Source organism: Mauremys reevesii, linkage group 20 (assembly GCF_016161935.1).
Source record: "Mauremys reevesii isolate NIE-2019 linkage group 20, ASM1616193v1, whole genome shotgun sequence".
In the NCBI taxonomy this organism is placed as follows: Eukaryota; Metazoa; Chordata; order Testudines; family Geoemydidae; genus Mauremys; species Mauremys reevesii.
In genome coordinates this window covers 21,434,778-21,459,503 of record NC_052642.1, presented here as the reverse complement: position 1 = coordinate 21,459,503, position 24,726 = coordinate 21,434,778, and the positions used below count along the sequence as shown (strand labels likewise).

Genomic DNA, 24,726 nt, shown 5'->3' with positions numbered 1-24,726 from the left:
TAGAACATCGTCTGTAGGGCACTCCAGTGTTCTATTGCAATAGGGACATTTGAGCCTCTTGCTGTCATTCAGTAGCATGTAACTTGCTCGTTGCAAATATTCCACCTCTGATCATCACTATGCATAGTCAGCCTCCAGGTTTGAGACAGGATCAGTCAGAGGGGACTGATTGGCTCAGAGGATTGCATGAAACTTTTTCTTCTCCAGGTCACAGATTTGAGTCCTGCCTAGGCTGAGTAATGACTGGAATATGTTACCATCTGATGGTAGCCTGTGATGAAGGAGTTTTGGTGAGCCTCAGTCCAGTTCCTAGAAGTATAACAGGATTAAAATCACCACTACTAGTTTGGGTCACCTTGTTGGCCATCTCAACAGAGCAGCCATGGGTTGCATGAACTGTGAAGACCGGATTCCTTTCTCATTCCTCCATGTTTATCATGAAGCATGTTAGCAAAGAGGCATTAGTGTACACAGTCCCCGACTTACGCAAGCGTTCTGTTCCGGAACCCCTTGCATAATTTGAATTTTACGTAAGTCGGGAATGACCATTACGCAAAAAAAACCCAAAACCTATGTCTAGCTTACGGAACTTCTTCTGTCAGTGCGGATTTGGGTAAGTCGGGTTTGTGTAACGCAGGGGGCGTCTGTACTAACAAGTGGAGCAGAGACCTGCCACATGTAGACAAGAGCAGGATTTTTGTCTTGAGTCATTAGTTTAACATGAAGGCAAGTTTTATTAAAAACGATCAGTTTTCAGGCTACTGATTTAACATTTCCCTCAACAAGGCGTTTGTAGGCTTCCATTAGGAGGTCAAAGCACTGGAAGGCAGCATTGCAAAATGATGATTGTTCCGTCTACTGCTGCACTCAGTCTTCCGAATGATTTTTTATGTGTATCTATATTTCATTTCAGTTTCCTGATATCATGCCAGCAGTTTAATCCATCAAGCACTGTCTTATGAGAATTTCCTCAGCTTCACAAGATTTCCCCACCATTTGTTCACAATCCTTCTCCACTGATACCTTGGATCCTTGGAAAGTAGCAAGTACTCCAGCTGATGATGATAAAAAGGCCTTGTAGAATGTGCTACATGCAATACAGATAATTCAAGGACTAGGAGAGCACTGGAAGAATGAAGACATGATGTAACCTGAAAGCTGGTGAACTATAAGGTAGCTTGTTCTTTAGGTTGGGTCAGCTTGTACATAATTAAAGGGTATCAGTACAGCTGTTGGTGAGAGATAGTTGTGTCACAGGTATTGTTTCACCAAACCAGAGTATTAACAAGACTGGGAAGCAACCTACAGAGTTGAGATTCAGTTCTGCTCTCTTGGAAGCCAATGGGTGTTTTGTCATTTGGTTTAATGAGAGCAGGCTTGGGGAGATAAATCAAACAGAAAATACCTGGCTGTCTCCTGGAACCTGGATATGCTCCCATTCCCCACCCTCGCAGGCAGGTTTGGGTGCCCCCTTGGAGAGATGGAATCCCAGTTTTTTATGGCATGTTGCCAGTCACTTTGCATGGAGATGCCAGAAGATATTTCCAGGTGCTCCTTTTCCAAGAGCCTCTGGGAATGAGATAAAATAATTCACTCTGCCAGCCAAGGTGGAATTGGTCCCGTTGGTTCAACACTACAAGAAAAAAAAATTATTCAAAAGGTAAAAATGCTCCAAACACCTTTCCAGTGTTTCTCTGGAATTCTGTCTCCTTTTCCTTTCCAGACCCCATGATTCAAGGACATGACCAATTTGGGTCGACACTAGTTAGAAGGACAAAGGTTGCAGTTGATTTTATCAAATTTGAAATGCTAGTTTCATACCTCTGATTAAAAAGAAATCCTTTTACTTTTTTATAACCATGGCAACTTGCAGCCTGATTCTGATTTTCATTATGTTACACAGCACTGACTGCAAAGCCCCAGGCAGAATTGGAGGAGAAGTTTAATGTATTATATTTAGAAAATTCTGCCTTGGCAGATTACATTTGTATTTTTCTCTTTGCGCTCTATTCCAACCAAACAACCTCTCCAGAGAGAACGAGCACCGTGCACTTGATGCTGCTGTTTTTCACCCTGTTTTATACTTCATTGTGCACATCCTGTAGTCTTAGAGCAGCCATCTCTCTCCATCCTAAAAATATCACCCTGTGTAAAGAAGGAAAAATCACTAAGGAGGGAGCCTCAGCCATGAGTGTTGGTTCTTTGCCAAGATCTGCAGCTCTGGATCAATGTTGGGCACAGCAGTGTCTTAGATAGAGAAAATATGTGGCAACTCCCATTTACATGGGTCATGTTCTCTGCCTCCCATCATCTCAATAACCAATCTGCTCCCCATCTGTAACTCCCTCCTTCAAAAAAGTGTCCTGGTTTTGGTCAGTTACTTGTTGCAGGAGCCTTTCTTGCTCCTAGAAAACCTCAGACTCTCTTATCCCAGTTGCTGTGCCTCTGAGGCCCAAAGTTGGCTGTTAAACAGACTGATCAGAAAAGGGTGAAGTGAGAACCGGGCAGAAAGTTAACATCTGGCAGAGACTAGTTTGGGACTGGCTTGAGTTCCCAGCACTCACGATCTATAAGGCTGCCCCAGCTGCAAGTTCTTCCAGTTTATAAACAAGGTCAGAGTTGGAGTGGTGTTGTACTGTGTGCCCCCCTGTTTGACCACAACCAGAGTCTGGTCCGTCTCAAGCCATTGCCATAGAAAAGAGCATCATGCAAATGGGGAAAAACAATTGGAAGAGTATAAGAATAGTATTTGGGTCTTAAGACCCCAAAATTGAAAATGAAACTCATCCACTTTGTCGTGTTTGTTTTTATGTTTTTCATCTCCAGCTGTTTAGCCACCTGCTACAGACAGTCATAAAATCTGTTAGTCTTTAAGGTGCCACCGGACTCCTCGTTGTGTTTATAGAATCTGTAGGTTAGTCTTCTGCATTGCTCTTTGTGCTGGGGGAGGGCGTTTCTGCCATTGTGAGATTTTGGATTATTCCAGATGGGCCAAATTCTCCTTGCTGCAGCACACTCCCAAGGAAGTCAGTGAGAGTTTTGCCAGAATAAAAACTGAATAAAAGTGAGCAAGGACTTTAGGATTTGGCTCCTCAGGTTGAGAGAGAGAGAGAATACAGCTCTCTGGTTTTAAAGGCTCAGCCCTATGTCTGTTTTAATGATCATTGTTTCTGGATTGTGGGGAAAGGAACGCGAGAATCCAGCTCTTTCTGTGGCTGACAGAATTTATCAGGGACTTGTGCCTAGGCAGGTGAATTCTTTGCATATGAGGTCAGTGAGAATCCCTTTCTTGTTACTGCAGTACTGGCTGTAAGGAAAGTGCTTCTGCTTGCTTGACAGCAGCTGAGGAGGAGGGTGGAGATAGGCAGTTTTTTTACAGGGATTGGTGTGGTCAGGTTTCAATGCAAAGCACGTGTCGATCTGTCACTGATGCAGAGTGAGCAGGGAGAATGGGGCAGGTCGGCTGGAAGGGTCTGTGTCTGTCGCTTTTTGATTATAAAACCGAAAAATATGTCATTGCGAAGAACAAGAAGGTGGGAATTCTCTATCGAGTGGTGCAGCTGTCCATCCTGGCTTACCTGGTGGGGTAAGTGCGGTCAGGGACACTCTGTGCATATGATATTATCTGTTACATCCCAATGGAGCTTGGTGCCCTGGCTGTTTTGAGAGACTGTATGTACAGGCTCTATAATGCTTTACCTGCCTGAATATGAATGCTTGAATTTCCTAATCAAAATAGGGATTTTGTGTAATGTAAGAGGCTAATATCTAGATTCCCCCAGTAGAAATACTTAGCTTTCCCTTCCCCCATTACCATTTAAGATTATCATTAGGTTTAAAAATAGAGCAAATGTTACTATTGCCTTACGATGTATTATTTATATCCTTATTTCAGTATTCTGTAATTATGGTCCCAAGCCACAGTAGCTAACCTCTATTAGAAGCTGAAGCATTTGTGGCTGTTATTGCTGACACTCGGGATGTGCCAGGTGAGGTCTGACCCCGTGTAACTTTATTAAATGCAGGATTCTGGGTGTGATAGTGGCTGTCTGATTGAACTGAGAGCAAAATGGGCCAGTACTGAGTGGCAAATTCCTTTGCTGAGCAAGCCGGAATAGGGGGCAGTGATGGGAATGCGGAGAGAGGTGGCATGCGTGTCGATTCAGAGCAGGACGGGTTGGCATGGTGACGGCTCCAGCACTGCTCAGAGAGGATCCAGTCCTGCAACATCCTGAGCGCCCTCATCTCTCACTGAACTCAATGCTTCGCTCCTCACAGGCCCTGAATTATCAAGCTCCATGTCCCAACAGGCTGATGAATTATGTGTAATGCATGTGCTGTTCCTCCTTGAGTGTCAGGGACTTCCCAGAATGATCCAGGATGCTATTTGTAAGAGTCTCCAACCAAAAACACCAGCTTAGCTGTTTGTCCTTTGAGTGCCCCCGCCCCTTCCCCCACCATAACTGAATAAATATAGCAGAGTCACTCTGCTGGTTGGGTTTATTTATAGAAAGGTGCACAGTTGCTGTCTGTGTACACATTAGTTAGCAGAGCAGGGATGGCGTCTCAGAAGCCTGGCATGTGTGAGCTGTTAAAGGAGGAATCCTGTACCCCTCCCCTGAGAAAAGAGGATACTAAAGTGACTTCTGCCTGGCAGACATTGAAAACACGGGGTGAATGGGCTGTTCCCATTGGTGAGTATAGCCCCATGCAGTACCATATAACCATGGTAGTACCATATAACTGAATGTGCTTGTTGTTGTGTTAACCCCTTTGCTGCTAGGCTGGGCTTGCATCTCAGGCACAGTGATCAATGGCATTAGTATGATGATTTTATTATTCATCAGTGTGCATTCAGATGAGCTGCCCTGGAGCTCGGGCACATCTGCCCACACTGGACGGATGCCGTGTTACATTCGAATGGGGAACTAGAGACCAGCCTCAAACTGGTGGGTCACTGTCAAGTCCACACTGCGAAAAGCCTTTTTTCTTGGGAAGACAAGAAAGTTTGAGAATTTGCAGGGGGGTGCGGGGTGGGGGTGGGGAGACTTTCTTGGTTTATTCTTAATCTGCCTCTAAAAGCAGGCAGGAGTTAGGCATGTGATGTTGCTATCCCCAGCCCTCATGGCAGCTGCTTGCACTTGCTGCATTCAGTGGCTTGCTCAGTCCTTGGTGCATTCCCAGGGTTCCTACAAACATTGCCTGCTCCCCGCCCAGTGAAACCTGCAGTATAACCCGGTCATTTATCTTGCCTGAGGTTCTCTCCCTCTCCCCCCACCCCAATGCATTGTCTTGGTGACTGACAGCTGGCAGGCACCTCATTCACTTCTGCAAGGGCTTTACAGTTGGATCGTAGTGGGAATCAGGAAGGGAGGCTAGTTAGAGTTCTTGGGTGCAATGAGAGATTGCAAAGCCGAGGATTAGTTAGCTCGGGAAGGAGAAATCAGAGGGGACGTGACAGCAGTTTAAGACTGTGTTGGGCCTAGTGCAGGGGTTCTCAAGCTGGGTCATGACCCTGTTTTAATGGGTTCACCCGGGCTAGTGTTAGACTTGCTGGGGCCCGGGCCCAAGCCCAAGCCCTACCACTTGGGGCCAAAGCTGAGCCAAGGGCTGCAGGGCTCAGGTTACAGGCCCCCTGTCTGGGGCTGAGGCCCTGGGCTTCGGCTTTGGCCCCCAGCCCCAGCTTGGGGTGGTGAGGCTGGAGCTTTGGCTTTGACCCCCTATCCAGGGTGGCTATGCTAAGGAGGGATGCAGGGGTGATCCCTCCTCAGCTGTGCGGGTTCAGCTTCCAGTCCCTTGGGTCTCAGCACTCCTGTTCACTACATTGCGTCATGTTCCCAGTCTCTTGAGGAAGGTCTGTGCCACACACAGAGCTGTTCCTCATGCTGGCAGCGTCTGAGCCATCCGAGGTGCGCGCATTGCTCAGAAGATGGCACTGGTGCTGAGGTGACAGCTCCAGGATAATGGGAATATTCCCTGTGGATTTCTGTAAGCAAATCCCTGCCCACCTTCCTGGGCTGCATCTCCCTAGCAGTGACCTGCTACAGGGCTGGAATTTTGTGGCAGGTTATAAAATGTGTATTATTTATCTGTGTGATCAGGCAGAGTCCTGGGGGCTGCTTGGGTCTCTCCAGTAAATACATCTGCTAGATGCCAAAAATGACTCTCCCAAAACAAACGTCATCTGTTTTAGGAGTCAGTAAATCCCAGGTATGTAGCAGAGCAGGATGATACTAACAGATAGAGCGAGGGCCTTCACTCTTCCCTATAGACATCAATGGGAGCTTTGCTTAGGCAAGAATTACCTGGGCTTGGACTATGTATGCTACCAGATACGCAATACCACCCCCTCGATCTGGCTGCGGATGGGGAGCTGGAGTCCGGAGGCCTGGGTTGTATTGCCAGCTCTGCCACTGAGTTAGTGTGATGCTGGGCAAGTTGCTTCCTTTCAGTTTTCCCCATGGGTAGAATGAGAATAATGATACTCTGACCCCTTGGCAAGTGCTGTGAGATTGACGGATGGCAAGTGCTGCATATTCTGTTAGCCACAGTGTTTTGGGTGCTTTGGAAACATTTAGGAGTTGAGGTCATTAGGGGATTTGCTGGACAGGTGACTTGCATCAAAGGGTTTAACCTAAATTTGGAGCTGTGGCCGAGAGGGGTTTGGTATCACTTGTATATTCTGATTTACCCTTGAATCGTGCTTTACCTCGGCACAACCCTTCTCTAGCTAACTTGCCACATTGGCCCATTTGGCTGGCCGTCCTGGCTAATGCTGCTGCCTGCTGTGTTGCTCACAGGTGGGTATTTGTCGTCAAGAAAGGCTACCAGGACTCGGACACCTCCATCCAGAGCTCCGTCATCACCAAGCTGAAGGGTGTGGCTTTCACCAACACCTCGGAGCTGGGAGAGAGGCTGTGGGACGTCGCCGACTATGTCATTCCCCCACAGGTTTGCACAGCGGCTCTGTTGCTGAGTCCCCTTTGCTTTATTCCTCACTTTCTTTATCTAGAAAGACTGGGGGCTAATTCCTGCTCGGTCGCTATTGGCGACTGGAATGAAGTTGCCAGTCCCTGTAGTGCTGTGAATGCCCAGGAGAGGGGCTACCAGAGAATCTGAGCTCTGTGCCTCCGTTTAGCTCTTTCCAGCAAATGCTCAGCCAGCCTCCTCTCGGCCTCGGATGGATGTCAGGCCAGGGTGCTGAGCCAGCAAAGCATTTAAGCATATGCTTAAATTTATGCAGGTGAGTGGTCCATTGACTTGAGATGCTCACCTGCTTAAAGTTAAGCACATGCTTAAGCAACATGCTGGATTAGGCTCTACCTGAACAGAGTAGGCATGAGTAAATGCAGTGCCTATCTGAGGGGGAAGCCCAGAGGAGGAGGCGGAGGAATCAGATGGTGGTGGCGCTGAGTATGTGAGTTGCTCTAGTTTAACCTTCCTGGCTCCTTGCTCCATTAATTCCAAGTGTCACACATGCCCATTTCCTTGACCAGCTGTACCTGCAGATGTGGGCTGGCCCCTGTTTGAGTGGAACCCTTGTGAGTGCACATACTGGATAAGTGAGGACTGGATTGGGAGCTGTCCGACTTGCACTCACCAGTGGCCATTTGCACATCCACTTTTGCTTGCACAGACAGTTTCGCTCTGACACTGAGCTGCTTCACACAGTTCAGCGGAGGCAGGGAGTGGTTTGCTCTGCAAAAAAATCATAAAGTAAAATATGCCGTGGTTGATTCCTTTATCACAAATACTGCAGTAATGCAGCATGCTGCTGCAGCAGCACCAGTTACTGGATTGTTACTGGAGAATACTGGGAAACTCCCACTGTCATAGCAGCAAGGTTTGTGGTGGTGAACCTCTACATGAACACACATCTTTTTCTATCCCAACTTGTTCAATCGTCAGATGGCAGCTGCTAATAGAACTTACACAAGAAGGGACAGTACTTTGAAAGCAGAGTGAATGGAGCTGGTAAATGCTGCTTCCCTAGGTCTCCAGAGCTTTTGGTTTATCCTCTTGATTATGCTTCAAGGTTAATGCATTTCCACTCCCAAATGCCCCAGGTGCTGCCGGTGGCTGGCCCCAGTAATAATCGATGCAGCAAAACAGGATGTGATGTTAGAGCCAAATGTATTTTTAAAAGCCAAGTAATGTTCCACTAAATAAAGTGTATTTCATCGACTAACCATGGACACACAGTGCATCAGAACCCCTCCCTGTTGTGGATATAGAACATCTCTTCCAGCATATTTAGCCAATGCTATTAATAATACAGAACCAGCATGCTTGTGTCTGTATGTCAGTGCAGCAATTCAAATCTATTCTATCCTATATAGGTTCTTATCCCGCGTTCATCACTATAGTATCTGAGCACTTTCCAGTAGTGCATTAAGCAGTGTGACCAACATCTGATGCACGTGGTTTTAGCCTTTCTGTCATCCTCTCTCTACAGGGAGAATTGTATGTGCAGTGGAGCATTTTGTTTTGGTAGCGATTGTTTGTTTTTATGTGCCTGTTGCTCTGAGTTTATATTGAAGAAGGCAGGTTGGAGACGCGCAGATGGCATTTGGAGCAGGAGGTGGTGAGAATTTGGGATGGTCCTTGGTTCTGGGGGCGTTCATTCCACAGTCTGGGACCAGCCCCTAAAGAAGCACTGTCTCCTGCACAGGTGAGCCTTACCTGTGTGGTGGACAGTTCCATTGGGCCTGAGGCATGGAGGTGTTGACCACAGTCCTTATCCTGGAGCTTTAGGCTCCTTTACGCGTACTTATTGAGACAGGCCATTGAGCACCTTGAGGGTAAGGACCAAGACCTGGACCCTGACTTGCTGTTCTATAGGATGCTAGTGTAGATAGAGTGGAGGAGAGCTGGCATTTCTTAAGCACAGAAGGCTTCATGCCCAGGTCTATCCCATTGGTGTAGTTCTGATGAGATGTGACCAGGGTGTGTATAACAGGCCAGGTCATTGCCTGCCAGGATGGGATGGAGTCTCCTCATCACCTGGAGATGGTAGAAGGCATTACTTGCAGATGCTGCTATGTCAGGGCTAGTCTGCACTGGCAATGCTAAAGCGCTGCTGCGGCAGCCTTTAACGTGGCTTGTGTAGTCGCGGCAGAGTGCTGGGAGAGAGCTCTGAAACTTGCCACGCTCAGGGGTGAGTTTTTTTCACGCCCCTGAGAGAGAAAGCTGCAGTGCTGTAAATTGCCAGTGTAGACAAGCCCTTTGTGCCAGTGAGGACTCCAGGACCAGGTGCTCCTAAACTATGGACTGAATCAGATTAGTGGGAAAGACTGATCAGCTGAAGACGCTACCACCTGAGAAGTGCTAGATAAGAACTAGGTTTTATTATTATAAAACAACACACATGCTGTGATGGTTTCTTATTAGCACTAATGTTTTAAAGCAGATCCTAGGAGTTAAAAAGGGCTTATGAATTTTCTTTTCTTCTTTTTTTTTTTTTAGGGTGAAAATGTTTTCTTCGTTATGACAAATCTGATTGTGACCCCAAACCAAAGGCAGGACACATGCTCTGAGGTAGGAAGAACTGCCCCCACTTCCTTCACCCCCCGCCCAATATGGATATGAATGGACAAAGAGGAAAGTTGAGAAACTTGAATACTTGAGAGGCTATGAACATAGCTGGGAGGCAGGGGTTCTCTCAGGCCTGTACAAGAGTAATTCGACAAGGGAAGAAGTGGATTAGCCCTTGGGGAGGGCAGAATCAGCTGGCTTAATTTTCAGAGGTGCTGAGCACTTTGCATCCTTCATTGAGAAGTGCAGGACCTCAGCACCACTGGAAATCAGGCCATAACGGTGTACCGTCATTAGAGAAAGGTAACCTTTTAGCTAAGGGAGAGTGGTCATATGAGGAGATCAAGTGGAGTCCAAATGAAACAATCCTGGGTTTTGTGTAGGGCAGACTCTTGCAGTAATGCCAGAAGAAAGAGCCTGTAGCCAGGGGTGGTCCCAGAGCACTCCCTCGTGGTGTGAGGTAACCCTGCAGGCACCCAGCCTTATGTCCTTCTTCGTTCTTTACAATCATTTACAGTCAGGCCAGAATACTGAAAATAGGATCCCCCTTTGTGAGGTCTTATCTATCTAGTCTTCTCCCACATACAAACTCCTTTAGCCCGTTGGGCCAACAACCCTTCTCCTTCATTCTGGACTCCCCAGCCCTCCTCCTGGGGCCTGTGTGTGGATTCAGACAAGCTTCCTCTCCTTTGTTCAGGAGACCCACAGCCTTAAACCAGGTTCCCCCAGCTTTGTAGTTCAGTCCTTTTCTCGCTGGGCAGGCAGAGGGCAGCAGTCCTTCCACTATGTGTCCATCGCACAATGTCTGCTGCCCTCTTTCCCAGACTTGCCTTGGTTGGCTAGGAGAGAGGGGAGCCTGTCCTCATCCTACAGTACAAGAGACAGTACCCTGGGTTTTCTGCAAACTCTAATTATTCCCCGAGATCACTTCCTCTCTCCCAACACTTACCTGACCCCTGGTCCCTGCTAGCCTTAAAGGGGACAGTTCCCCTGTTACAGGCCCCAACCTGAGAGGTGCTGAACACCCATAGTTCCCACTAACTCCTGCCCAGCACTGTTCAGGATTGGGTCCTAAATTAGGCAAGGAACAGGAGTTTTTTCCAGTCCTATCATAAAAGACTCAGAGGAGTCCCAGTTCAATAGTGCCCAGAGCCTGAGCTGGCTGGTCATAAACATGCAGAAATGCAGAAATGTTTTGCTCCATTATTTATCATCTCACCAGCATCCTTACTAACTTTGCCCTATCCTGGGCCAATTTTTGTAGCAAAGACCTGCAGTGGTCAACCCATCAGGCAGTTGGGAAAGCCAGTGTGTGTTGGTAACAAGCTCTCAGGGCTGAGGCCTAGTTAATAACAGTCATTTCCTCTGGCTGGGCTCCATATCTGGCTGAAGAGGTCATCTGAAATTAAGCCATCTGGAGGCCTGCCAGGCAACGGAGTTTAGCTGGGTAAGACAACACTGCCCTCAAGTGGCCAGGCTAGCACAGCATGCAGAGATGGAAGAGGAATAAGAATGTGTCCAATCAAACAGGATGTCTCTGCTTTATTTCAGAGTGAGAAAGTTTTTAGATTAAAGGAAAGGTGGCATTATCCCATCATCTTAATAATAGTTTGTTTCCTCCTGCTTGTTTTTAGAGACCTGTGGGAGCCGGGAAGTGCAATCTGTTTTTCTCCCATTTTTCTCCCTCTCACAGTTGTTCAGATGCTAGTGATTGGCACGGCATAACAAATAACATGATAGAGAGACCCAGGCCCTAGGTACATTACTGTTTTGTTACTGCAGGGCTGGTCTTGAGTGCCAGCATGCACACCCATTTGTTAAACTATACATTTCCTCTAGGACAATGATATTTTATATGTTATCCCCATTGCATAAGGGATGCACTTGGTGGCTCTTTGTAAAGGTGATCTAATTACCCTACTGAAATCATTCTTGTAATCCTCATGGAAGTATGCCAGAGAGAAAGGATGGGATTTCCTAAAGCACCTACATGACCTAGGAGAACAAGGGACTCAAGTTTCTAAATGACTTAGTATCAGAGGGGTAGCCGTGTTAGTCTGGATCTGTAAAAAGCGACAGAGTCCTGTGGCACCTTATAGACTAACAGACATCTGTTAGTCTATAAGGTGCCACAGGACTCTTTGTCACTTTTTAAATGACTTAGGTATTTTTTGAAAGTCTCACCCAATTACTGTGATGAGGAGAAAGAAAACCATAATATTTTACTCCCCTATCAAAAAACTTGTTCATCCAGCCTGAGTGGATGAGTGAATTTTGGGAGGCTGACGAGTTCAGACATATCCCTTTCACTTAGTTCTTCACCCCCACAATGGAAATCTAAGTGTTTTTGGGGTGGCGGGTACATGAAGTTTTATGTGGAGGAGCGTTCCAGTGAAAGCACATTATGCTTTCTATCACATGCCTTACTTGCTGCAATCATCTGCTTTGCAGAGTACTGGCATTCGAGACGCACTGTGCAGCAAGAACAGGGACTGCCCTGCGGGGGAAGCTGTGATAGCTGGCAATGGTAAGAGATGAGATCATCTGCCTGCTCTTCTTGTGCAATGAGCTTGTCTTCTGAGGAAGACAGTTCTCCACTTAAGAACTTAGCTTGAGAAGACGACTGGAGGAGGAGGGAGAGATTTACGGGAGTCCCCGTGTCAGAATAAGTGGGGTGTTGCAAGTCAGGACTGAGGTGTCTTGGCAGAGCGTTATGGGAGTCTCTCAGTGAGTAGCGGGATGTACGTCAGGATTCAAGTGCCTTGGGAGAGCTTGAGAAAGTGGCCATAGAGGTGAACCTAGGACTAGAAGCTGTGGGTCCTGCAGGATGGAGATGCATCAGCAGAGCAGTGGGGAAATCAGGTGCCACACCTGCCCACAGTGCACATGGTCCTAACCAGTGTTCTTAGTCTTCTCTTTTCATGAGCACAAAGCCGACATAAATTACAGTACTAATGTATTTTACCATTGGTTGACTTCTATCCTATCTTGGGACACACATTGGTAGCAGCAGCCGGGCAGAGTCAGCGGGCTACAGCACCTCGACTGGGCCTAACAGGATTCTTGATGCTTGGCATTAAATATATTGCAGAATCCCCAAGGATCTCCCCGGGGCAGAGATTTCACAGCATGTCTCTGGTTCTGAGTGCAGCAGGTTGGGAGTCTGCCTCAAGAGGAGCTGCCCAAGGCATGTGGCATGAGTAACTGGGTAAAGAGCTGTGGAGGACAGGTGTGCTGGAGAAGTGGCAAGGCCTGGGCACCGGTACCTGGCCAGTCAGCAAAACTCTTTGGAGGCCTGGTTGCGGAAAGCGAAGTGGGAAATGATAGAGCACGAGTAATTCAGTCCTCGTGCTTTCCTGCACTTGGTCTGTGCACAGCAGGGAGGGACAAAGGAGGAACACAAGATGAAAATGTATTTGCAACACATGATATCAGGAACACTCCCTTTTTAACAGGAGATGGCAAGAGACGGGATGTGTCCATTGCTCTCCCTGGGCAAGAGCCCTGGGCACTCCAGAGCAGTTGGGACTGTGACCTTGGGTCTGGGCCGTAACCCCAGGAGGGGTTGTGGGTTTTTTTTTTTTTTGGGGGGGGGGGGACGGGTGTCACTGCATATCCTTGCACATCTTGTTGGCCCTGAGCCATAGATGTTATTGGGACAGTTCCTCCTCCCTGTGCGCTGTAAAGGGTGGTTGATGATTCACAGCAGCCCAGCTCTTGCATTCCAAAGTGACCTGGCTTTTCCAAACTGAATCAACTGTCCCAGGAGGCCCAGCCTGAGCCAGGCACTATAGCATGGTCAGCAGTGCCCCCCAACAGCCCTGAGACTGAGGTCAGCAATTAACAAAGGCTCAAGAGCTCGTTGGAAGAAAGGGAACTCCTGGATGTGCCATGTTGGACTGTTGTTCTCTTGGGAGATGAAAGCAAATATCATGCTGAGCTGTTGGGACTGTCATGGTCCCAGATGTCTCCAGTCAGTAACTAAGAGGGAGCAGCAGTGACTTCACTCTCAACCGTCTTTATTTGAGATCATTGACTTGTTTACAGCCCATTTAAACAGAGCTCTGCTAAACCAAATGGATTACAGTCATCCTGCCAAGATACCCTGAGGCTGCTCAGAAAAGCAACAACAGAGCAGTTGTTCAAGCAGGGAGAGAACATTTCACAGCTGGGAGATTTAGGGTTTCAATGAAGACAAAGTAAGGTTTAATCTGCCCTAGTGGGCAAGGGAAAAGGGAGGTGCCAGCCTTGTGTGACCTTTTCCATGACCTTGTCTGCACCATAGGGGTTAAGACTGGCCGCTGTTTGAAAGTCGGGAGCAACACCAATGGGACGTGTGAAATATTAGCGTGGTGTCCAGTGGAGAAAAAGTCCAAGACCAAGTATGTTCCCCTTCTTGCACTGTTATTGAGCATGAGTTGCCTGGCTTTTGTCTTATTTTGAAGCATGACTTCTGTTTCCTAACAAGCAACTGAAGATAAGTCGCTGGGTTGCATTTGCAGAGATTCCTGTTGGCTTGAACACACAAGGTTAGAAAACATCTGCTATGTTTAAAATATTCAGGGCAGCAGGAAATTCTGCCTGAGGGTGCCTTGGGGCCAGCACCTTGCTCCTTCTAAAGATGGTGCACGTGCTTCTTGCAGGGCATCTTCCAACCCTTGCTATTCCTTGACTCCCTCTAACACTGCCCTTTTCTCAAACAACTCACTGACAAAACACGACAACTGAGGGAGGCTGGCCAGGGGGAAGAGTGTGGAACAGAACTGGTTCTCAATCGGAGCCGAGGGGGCTGGGCGCAGCAGCCCTTTCTCTGTCTTCAGGGGGCATTCTGCAGGATTGGACTCCAATTCTGCTTATTACATGAACATGTCTGTAAAATGTCTAAACAATGGGCAGAAGGACAATGACTATAAAGCCAAGAGAACTTTGCCCCCTCTCTTTCAGGAAACCACTTTTAGTGAATGCAGAAAACTTCACTGTTTACATCAAAAACTCGATCCGCTTCCCTAAGTTTAAATTCTCCAAGTAAGTGTCTGCCTGTCTGTTTCTGTCTCTCTCAGCAACCTTTCTTTTGTCAATAATCCAAATGGCTCCTGTGTTTTTCTCCTCAATGCATGTGATCTGAGCACTCCTATCTAGGATGGTGACTGTTTCCTGTTGGTAACCGGAGGACAGTATTTGGTTTCTGGCTATGTAGGAGCAGGGAAGGTAATGAAGGATTTGAGCTTAGGGGAAGATTTTCAGTCTGGTGAGAGCTTCCCAGCCAAACAGTGACTGGATTTAGACTGTCAGTCATGGAACGTAATCTTTGACAGCTGTCTGGCTATGTGTATCCAAGCTGTCACTGCACTGAGCAATGGGATGAATATGACCCATAATTTCCATCACAGGATTGTTATTAATCTAACTGAATAACAAGCCTATGTATCTGAATATTGGGGTATTCCCCTCCCACACCTAGAGTACAACTGGGCTGGCCTACACGATCTAAACCCAGCATGTCCATCAACCAGCAGTATTCACGGGAAAGGGGAGTGGACTACATGGGCCTTCATTTAGAAAGAAACCAACTTCCCAAACTGGGGGAAGTTGATGGGGGATTGCGTTTTCACCGGTTAAGTAAAAAATAAGAACATTTTGCAGTTTCACCCCAAATTATTATGCTGTAAAAATGAAATAACCTGGGCAAGTTATGTGGAAAATGCTGATTTTCAATTTTCCACTTGTAAGGATAGGTGTGAAGGTAGGAACAGGAGATATTGGCTGTGTCTCTACTGACAGAAATCTCTATCAAATCGAGCATTTTCACATCACCACTCTGGGTAGCTTCAGTTGTGCATTTCTAGCATATTGTTATGAGAGAGAACGCAAGATAGAATTGCAATGGGCGGCTCTGCTTAAAAACTGAAGGAACAATCCAGGTATGGTTCTGAAAGTCACCGCCTAAATGGATCTTTCTTTAGAGCCTGATCTTGCCATCAGTTCTGCATGGGTATAAGTCTGCCTGCGTGGATCTATTTGCAAGCTCAGGGTTTGTTTGCATCCAAGCACAACAGGATGCATTCATTGGGGGTGGCTGCAGAGATGCTCACAGGATAATAGGGTTAGTGGCAAGAATGCCCTTTCTGTTCTATTGGATTATTATGATGGGTGTTGAAGAGGAGACTCATCTCTGTGGCCTTGGAAGAGAATCTTCCTATGGCTGTTCTGTAGGGCGGGCAAAGAGAAAGGTCAGACTGGTTCTGTTGTTTCCCATATGCAGGACTAATGTGCTAAACACTGATGATGATTCCTACCTGAAAAACTGCCACTACAGTGCACAGCACCTTTACTGCCCCATATTCCACCTGGGCAAACTCGTGAGCTGGGCTGGGAACAACTTTCAGGACATGGCATCTGAGGTATGAACATTCCTTATTCTCCCATACACCACACCAGCTAAACAAACATTCCCCTCTGGAAAAGCTGATAATCCTTCCAGTGACCAAAACTCTTCCCCTCCCCCCGCCCCCCATGCGGACTTCTCATTTCCAGAACTATGGCAGGTCATTGAGCTTTAAAATCAGCTTGTCTCTTGCCTATAATAACCTCATGGAACTGAAGTGTTTCCACCTGCCCAATTGTGCGTTACGTGTCTGGCTGAGCACCCTGGTTTGTTACTGTAGGGCTGCACATGAGTTGTTCACAGGATGTTGTTTTTAAAACATTGTTGAAATGTCACTTTTGGATCTATGTAAAGAACTCCTGGACCTTGCATGTTAAATGTCACCCTCCCTGCTACAGCCAGCTTCAACAGTGTCCCTTGAAGGACAAGGTGGGTGAGGTGATATCTTTTATTGGACCAACTCCTGTTGGTGAAAGGGACACGCTTTTGAGCTACACCGAGCTGTTGTTCAGGTCCCTTGCAGGACTACATTTAACTATACTCCCTAAAGGGAACGTAGCTTTCATTAATACTGGTGCATCCATCTGTGGAATCCTTTCAAGTCCAAAGAAATACAGAATATTTTGCTGTTGGTGCTTAGGGTGAAATTCACCCCTGTACAGAGGAGCCAGCACAAGACCTAAGCCCCTCTCAAGTCCCTGCACAATTAGGGTTAAGTGCTGCACAGACCTCATGCTGGCCCTCTGCACAGGGCAGAATTTTACCCTTAGTGGACAAATGTCCTTTTTGGTAAAGTGAACACGTCAGCTAATAGGAACTTAATGAACACCCAGGGCATGAAAATCCTCATACAACAGAGAGTACAGATGGGTCCTAGGTGGGGTTGGAGTTGGTGTCAGGGCACTGTGAGGAAGCTCTCAGTGAAACTGTCTCCAGATGCCCAGCATGGGAAGAGCCAGGATGCCTGTAGAAAAATATGATTAACTTCAATTGCCTAAGTTTGGCTCATCCTGATCTGAGTATGAGTGGAGGACCAGGGGATCCTACTTCTCCTCTTTTATCTCCCTCAAGGGACACTTGGCAGAGGAGCAGATGTGATTTAAAAATGAACAAACCAGGACAAGCTACTGAAAACATGTCTCTCTTTCGTTAAGGGTGGTGTGATAGGAATTCAGATTGAATGGGACTGTGATCTTGATAAACCTCCTTCTGAATGCAACCCTCACTATTCTTTTAGCCGTCTGGATAACAAGTTTGCAGAAAAATCCATCTCCTCTGGATACAACTTCAGGTAATCAAAGGCAGTGATGGGACTGGGTACCACTGTGTAACTCTTAGGCACACTGTAACAGTATCAGCTCATAGGTTAAATCAGATTCTGTTCCTAACTATTCCTGGCTAACTATTTCAGCTGCACCTATGCCGGTTCTCTGGTATATGGCCTTTTAAAATGTTCATCATGGTTTACTTACACACACACACACTCTCTCTGCAAAGCTAGTACCCTCCACACAGCGCAGACACCGAAGTCTTGATGTATTTGCAGTGATTCCTAATCTAGAATTACAGAGTTTGTCTATGAGTTTTGCTGAGTCTTTCGTATTCTGCATTAAGCACTGCTCCTGCATCATCACCCCCACCATGGTCAGCCAGCCACTGAGAGTGATCCATGGGTTCCAGTCATGACATCGAACAGGTGTAGGGTTTTTACCTTCCAGTTTCCCACTGTAATGATAAGGAAATATACGCTGAGGCCATTACAGCGATTTCAGTGGGCTTGGAGCTACCCAGCAAGACAGGCTTTCCCATTACTCTGGCTAAGGCTAGAAATGAAACATGATGTCAAGAACTGGCTGATACAGAACCCATCCACATGCTCCTCTGAGACCTCAAGTTTAGGACAAGGTCATGCTTGTTAATCAAATATACCCCGGATTTTTAAAGGGAAATATACCTGGGTTTGAACAGAGAGGGTGAATTCAAACTTGTTCTTATGTGAGGGAGGAAGAGGACTGGGTTAAAAATCAATGTTCTTGCATTCTCCGCTTTCTAGATTTGCCAAATATTACAGGGATGCTGAAGGAGTTGAGTACAGGACACTGATAAAAGCCTATGGAATACGCTTTGATGTGATGGTGAATGGCAAGGTGAGGAGCCTATGCCAGGGTATTTCTGGTCATGGAAGAAATAAGGATGGACTTTTGTTGTTGGGTAGAGACCACCAGAGTGGGGAAGGGCAGCCCGAGGGCGAGACCATCCCTTTGTTTGTGATGGGGAAGGATTCTTGGCAGGCAATGTTTCATTGGCACTAGCAGGTTGACTTGATACACAAAGGGAAGAAAAGAGCCTGGAGTGAAGCTGAAGGGATGCCCTAGGCTGCTCAAAGTAAGATCAATAGATTAGTCAATATCAGCCTGCAGGATCCTCTCTACACCTCTCATGCTCGTTGAGGAAACTGGTCCATGTGATGTTCAGCAGTGCGAGGACTATGGAAGCTATGATTTGGTTTCCTGTCAATACCCACGGTGGTATGAGAAGTAGAGCTGGAGAAAGAGGATCAGCATTCAGGAGACACCTAGTCTGGTGTGAGGCCACAGGCTCAGGATGGCAAGCAGGGCCAGGCTGCTACCAGACAAACACATGCCTCTTAGGATGTAGCACTAGTCTAAAAGCATGCTCAGTAACTCTGCTTGGTGGCTTCTATCACGTCCTGCTAACGAAACACATGCATAGAGCCAAACTTACCCTAAGTGTAACTCTGTGGCCATCAGCTCAGCTTGTGGTAACTGCTCGGCTAGCACTGCGTGTTTTATGTTTCTTTCAGGCAGGTAAATTTAACATCATTCCAACGATAATCAACGTGGGCTCAGGACTCGCGCTTATGGGTGCAGTAAGTAAATGTATCATCCTCTTTAGGGATGAAAGAAAAGCATCAGAACCTGAACCATGTCCAAATCCTATGGTTGAGATGTTTCCAGGATAAACAGTTTGCCTGAAAAAAGAGTCAAGTTCTTTAGAAAGGCTGATTGGTTGGGTCTGTGCCTTTAAAAGGGAGCCATCAGTTAATACACTTTGTGCTGTGGGCACCCCAGCATGGCAGAACACATTAGGGAGACTAGACACTGCAGTAATGAGCACAGTAGAAATGCTTAGTTTATAAACTGTGCCATAGACTTTCACTTTTCCTCCTTTAACCCGTGCCCACTGCAAATTAGACCTACTATTGCACTTGAGAGATGCAACACATGGCACAAGGAAGAAGCTGTGATATGCAGACATCTCTTAGCTCAGATACCATGGTGATGACTATGGTGTGAAAGCCTAGACAGGGCAAGATTAATCCCATTATCACTGAATTCTTATTACTGAGTAAACTTTACAAAAAGCCTCCTAAGAATTGTGACTTGGTGTCTTTTTCTTCTCTTGTTTGTTCCATTGTCCGAAACCAATTTGGGCAAGATACTCCGTCTGAGGGAAACTGGCATATTGCTGTGTTAATGAATAAAAGCTAAATAGAATCTCACTACATTCCTTGTCCATATGTAGAAAATGAGGATGTTGATGTTTGTGAGTCTGGTGTGTTTTCCATGCCAGCATGTACCCGTCTTAAAGCTGGGTGCATTTCTTGGTAGCGGAAGTCACCAGTTATTTTTGGGTAAGCAGATATGGATGACATGGAGAAAGCATGGTGCAGCAGTTAGGGTGCTAGTCTGGGATTTAGAAGACCTGGTTTAAATTCCTGGTTTAGTTGCAGACTTCCTGTGGAACCTTGGGCAAGTCACGTATTTTCTCCATGCCTCAGTTTCCCATCTGAACAACGGGGATAGATAATACCACTGTCCTGCCTCACAGGGGTATTGTGAGGTGCTCAGATGCCCTGGAGCATCTAATTAAGTTATATTTAGTAGCCTAGGGTATTCTGGCCCCATAAAGTGGAAACAATTGCTTTGCTAAACCCTTTCACATGCAAGGTTGGGATTGAAGACATGATTGGCAACTCTAGGCACTACTGCAGAGCAAATAATCAGGGCCCCAAGGTGCTAGGTGCTGTGTACACATAAGGCAAAGACAGTCCCAGCCTCAAAGTACTTGCAGTCTGAATGTGAGAGGACAGGTGGCTGCAATACGCAGACGAGAGCACAAGGTGACAGTGGGTGGATCGTGATTACCATAATAAGCAACAGTCACGGTACACTGGCTAAGAGTAGCCATTGTCAAACATTTTGTAGGCTTCACAGCACAGGTGAGTTTTCAGGAGAGATTGGGAGGAGGAGAATGTATCAGCTTTGGGGATTTTTACAGGGAGATTATGCATTTGCTTTCAGTTACTTATTACAGTAATGTGCTGCCTCCAATATTTTGCAGGGGGCTTTCTTCTGTGACGTGGTGCTACTGTATCTGATGAAAAAGAGCAACTTCTATCGAGGCAAAAAATATGAGGAAGTGAAGTAAGTGGGACTCTTGTTGCATTTATGTGTGTAGCATTATACTGTCCAATCATTAAATGGACAGAAATATAGAAGCACAGGACATTTTAATTGCAGAGGGAGGGCATTTGATTCCAGGAAATTACACGCATACAGATGAGTATAGCTAAGCTGCTCCCTTAGTAAGTCATTGCTGGAGTCAGGGAAATAAGGAAGCTGCTGTGTCATTGTTCAGGCTGCAAATGGCCTCCTGACTCTCCATCCATAATGATGCCAAATGGAATCAATGGCAACTACTAAAAGCCCTGGATGCCTTTTCCTTTCACTTAGAAAGATGAAAATCAACTCTAGCCCAAGAGCTGCTATGTTAAAGGGTGGCTTCAGGGCTAAGTTGATGTAGGCCTGGCTGGGATGCAAAAGGGGCCATGTTCTCTCAGTTACGGCAGACTTAGACCCTGTAGATCCATTTTCTGGGCCACTGGAGTTCAGCCAACTGAGAATGGCAGATTGAGTCACTCTGCTGCACCAGCGTCCATCTGATAAAACCTCGAGTACACAGTTCCTGTAATAGAACATTGTCACAGTGTCAGAGTTCCATTGCTCTGAACCCTGAACCCTGAGCGTTATGTTGACATTTATTTTTCATGTAGCATCCAAGGTCCTTTTGATTATATTTGTGTGCAATCTACTTGAATTAACAGGGAGTTTACAGATCTATATCAGTGGAACAACTGACCCCTCTGTTTCAATCATGAAGTTGCCAGAAAATTGTGGGAAAGTTTTTTTTCTAAAAAACTTGACATCACAAGTTCAGTGCAAGTTTCATGGAATAGATAAGGTTATTTGTGCCTGTGGATATGTGTGGAGCTCCACCTGGAGCTACAGCAAAGTGCCCTGAGGCCACTGCAGGCATGATGCAAAAATCTATGATTCAACATAGCTTCTGTGATGCACAAATGGACCTTAAAAAACAATCAATTGAAATAACAAATGTTTGTTATGAACACTTATAGTTTAGTCAAAACAGACTGCTTATGAAAATGGCTCGGTTTTGTCCATTAGCCAAGCCAGGGAGAAATTTACCCATCTCCATAAGCAATGGTTTAAACATTATTTGTCTGTCTCTTGGGAATGCAGAAGGTCCCACCAAGACTCCTCTTCTGCCTCACAGCAAGATAAATAAACTTAAGGTACTGCCATTCTTGCCTCTTGTTCCCACAGATCCAGTTCAAGAAAGTCTTTACCAGGTGGAACAGTGAATGGGAACCAGAACTCAGAATCGCTGGCTACATTAGAGCAGCTGAGACAACTACAGACAGTTGAGACCTAAGGTCTGTCAGTGGGAAAACACATTCCATATAGACTACGATGGTAAAACTCAGCAACCAAACTTTGAGGTGGAGACAGCCATGGTCAGGTCTATTGTAGCATTGGATGCCCAGAGAAGAGGACAGTTATAGCTATTCTGTTCAAGAGAGCAGTTGGCTACAAATATCACACCTTCTGACCTAAGGCATTCTTCCCTATCTTGAGCTGATGACACCTGTGTCATTGCTACAGAACTTTTGTGTTATAAAGAAAAATGTAGAAGAAACCAGGCAACATTTTTATATGCAAATACATAGATAACCAGCATTCTTCTGTAGCACTGCATCGCTTCTGCTAGTGAAAGGTCAGTGACATCAATCACACGTGGCATTTGACATTGTTAGGAATGAGGCTGGGAAACCAGAATCACCACCTGTTCAGCTGCACTGCAGTGCCAGTTCCCAAGTCCCGTATGATCTACCTGTAAGAGTAGATTGAAATTCTTTGGGCTGCTGTTGAGATAAATGAGATCCGGCGTTCCATTCAATTTGTCTGTAGTTCGAATAACATCATACCCAGGGTAAAGTGACTCTCAAGATGTTTTCACAGGAAGAGCCCTTACTATATAGACCATGGTATCCTCCTATTTCCATAGAAGCTCTTTACCAACCCCACTCCAAAACCAACCAGGCTCAGTGATATTTGCAGTTGGCCTGGCAAAGTTCTCATGAGCAAATTAATACAGAACTTTTGTTAAATCTAGTGTTTAAAAATGCCAGAATAACCTACAGTAAAGGGATGAGGTTTGTCCTTTAGTAATTGGTCCAGGTAACTTGACATTTTGGGGTACAAGAAAGCATAGTGTGGCACAGCAGGTAGTTGACTGGGGAAATATTTGAAACAAGTTGGGTGATGCTTCTTTCTAAGGAAGTTGACAAATGCTTTTATGACTGGCCTGATGTTAACACTTTTTTGTCTGAATTTTCTTTTGGACAAACAGCCATTGGAAGCTGAATGTGGAAAGAAAGTATCAAATATTCAGTGTGTTAACAGTGTGCATCAAGGCACCTGTCAATGACAGCACATTCAATGACCAAGCCTCCCTTCGTTTACCAGTTGGTTTCATCTGCTTTTCTCAGCAACTCCTTTTTATTGTCACTTTGCTTTTTGTTTGGTTCATGGATGATTATCCTCTCTACCTTACTTACTGATTCCTGACATAGGAGGAACTTGATGCTTCTGCCAGTAGGAATGGATAGTCACGGTTCCTAGATCTGCCAGGCTCTAGTCAGGGAGCGCTACTATGTCCGCTGTTTTGTTATGCACAGTTTGAAATGCGGGTGTGTGGGACGGGAATAGCACCAGTTGGACTTTGTTTCCCAAGTCATCCTGTATCTCCCAACCTACTACGAGTTACAGGATTTATTTAAAAGTTAGAAATCTAATACTTAACTTTTGTTTGTTACACGGGCTTTTGAATGGACAATGGGTCTTTGTTTCTGACTCTCAAAACTCTATGACCTAAATTCAGATGGTGATATAACTTCCCAAAAGTGGTAGGAAAAAATACTAGGAAGCAAAACCACAAAAGTCAATTCTACGTGGCTCTGCGCTTCCTTAGGATGAATTTGACTCACTAGCCTTGGATGAAAATGGTAGGTGGTGAAGACTAATCTGCCTTGCTTTGAAATACAACATTAATAGTCCTAGGTCAGTCTTTTCACTCAATTCAAAAACAACAACTGGTGAATGACTTGTTAAGGTGAAACCTGACAGCATTGGTTTGATGCAAACAGTACCATATAAACTTAACTAAGCCAACATCTGTACTTAAGTAGTTTTTGAAGCTGAAACAAATATAATACAATGCTGTATCACCTCATACTATGGTATGATTCACTCAAATAGCTCATCACAAATAAAAACAAGGCTAGGCCTGTTCTGTAGTCTAATACTTTAACCTGCCAAAATAATGCTAGCTTGTTAGAAAGGACCTAACCCACTTCCTGAGTTGAAGGCTTTAGGTCCCTCATCACAAAACTTGATCCCCATCCTATATACTTTTTAAAGGTAAGTCAGTACAGAGATTATTCATAAACAGTAACTACCGGATTCTCAGGAGTTTCTTTTTACAAAATTTGATATTTTTTCTTGGAGTTAATATATAGCAATGTTGTGTCTTTTCTGTATGTTGTGTTAATTTAGATAATGGTGATTAACCATATACACGCTGGTTTCCCCATTTTGTTTTGAAAAGCATACACAACATTTGAACAGTACAAGTCTATTAATAAAGCTGCCCATCTAAGTGTAACTAAAATGCCCATGTTTAAAAGATGCATGACTCAATATAGAAAAATAGCTCAGACAGAATTAAGTAACTAGACCATGTTATTTTGCAGGAACCCAAAGATAAATTGACTGTAAATATATAGTATGGCAGACAGTATTTATAGTATTGTCAATTTCCCTCTTTCATACATAACTACTGTGTTTCAATATTAAGTAAAGTTTAAAATAGAGGGCAGACTACTTTAAAAAAAAAAAAGCATTAGTGGGAAAATGTTTTACACTGAATGTTCCGTGTCATTGGTTAGTAATTTATGCTTCAGAATAGGGTGAATTGCAAAAATGCTACTGACGATTCGATTTTCTCCTCATATGGAAATACTGCTAAGTATATCTGTGTGCTTTAGAGCCCTGTCACCATACAAGTGGTGAGACTATGTACCCACTCACTAAGAAAACTGATGAGGGATTGTAGGGCTTGTCCTATAGCTGAAAGCTGCAGTTTACAGCTCAGTCTGTCCTTGATTTTCTTGCAGAAAATGAAGTATATTACCATAATGCATTGTATGTTTGGGGAAATACTAACAGTGAGTCTATTCCAGATTTCTGGCTGTGGGTTTGTTCACATTAGCCATAACGGATACTGATTCATAGGACACTGTGGTTTCCTTTGGCATAATGTAGTATTATGTCAGTGGAAAGCATTGTGCAAACACCGCTAAAAACCCAAAACAGTGACTCATAACTGTACTACTTATTGCCTTTTATATCTGCCATTAAAAA

The 24,726-nt window shown here is 45.4% G+C and overlaps 2 protein-coding genes across 11 annotated transcripts in view; one reads left to right on the top strand and one right to left on the bottom strand.

Annotated features, from left to right (window-relative positions):
* The window catches only part of EMC6 (ER membrane protein complex subunit 6), a 34,684-nt gene that overhangs the window by 6,014 nt on the left and 3,944 nt on the right, over window positions 1-24,726 (bottom strand). For 3 of the 9 annotated variants that reach the window (XM_039507494.1, XM_039507491.1, XM_039507492.1), the window contains exon 3: window positions 20,437-20,908. In XM_039507494.1, the coding sequence (XP_039363428.1) occupies window positions 20,578-20,908 (331 nt within the window). In that variant the 3' untranslated portion in view covers window positions 20,437-20,577. Of the gene's footprint in view, window positions 1-783; window positions 1,056-1,405; window positions 1,634-7,600; window positions 7,699-18,664; window positions 19,070-20,436; window positions 20,909-24,726 lie in introns of those variants that run through there. The other 6 variants (XR_005590053.1, XR_005590051.1, XM_039507493.1 and 3 more) reach the window with 4 other exon arrangements.
* On the top strand, window positions 3,198-24,487 carry P2RX5 (purinergic receptor P2X 5). 2 transcript variants are annotated; one of them, XM_039507488.1, is made up of 12 exons: window positions 3,198-3,586; window positions 6,801-6,951; window positions 9,466-9,537; window positions 11,986-12,061; window positions 13,820-13,916; window positions 14,479-14,559; window positions 15,797-15,935; window positions 17,074-17,210; window positions 17,973-18,066; window positions 18,744-18,809; window positions 20,285-20,367; window positions 21,568-24,487. In XM_039507488.1, the coding sequence occupies exons 1-12, from the start codon at window positions 3,450-3,452 to the stop codon at window positions 21,674-21,676; spliced, it is 1,242 nt and encodes a 413-aa protein (XP_039363422.1). In that variant the 5' UTR covers window positions 3,198-3,449; the 3' UTR covers window positions 21,677-24,487. The 2 variants fall into 2 exon arrangements, with proteins under 2 accessions (XP_039363422.1, XP_039363423.1); XM_039507489.1 differs by lacking the exon at window positions 3,198-3,586 and adding an exon at window positions 4,536-4,694.

Bases quoted from the DNA above. Each gene is read 5' to 3' on its own strand.
- P2RX5 (XM_039507488.1), top strand. From the start codon at position 3,450: ATGGGGCAGGTCGGCTGGAAGGGTCTGTGTCTGTCGCTTTTTGATTAT. The intron at 17,211-17,972 runs GTAATCAAAGGC...TCCGCTTTCTAG, and splicing joins TCCTCTGGATACAACTTCAG to ATTTGCCAAATATTACAGGG. The intron at 18,810-20,284 runs GTAAGTAAATGT...AATATTTTGCAG, and splicing joins GACTCGCGCTTATGGGTGCA to GGGGCTTTCTTCTGTGACGT.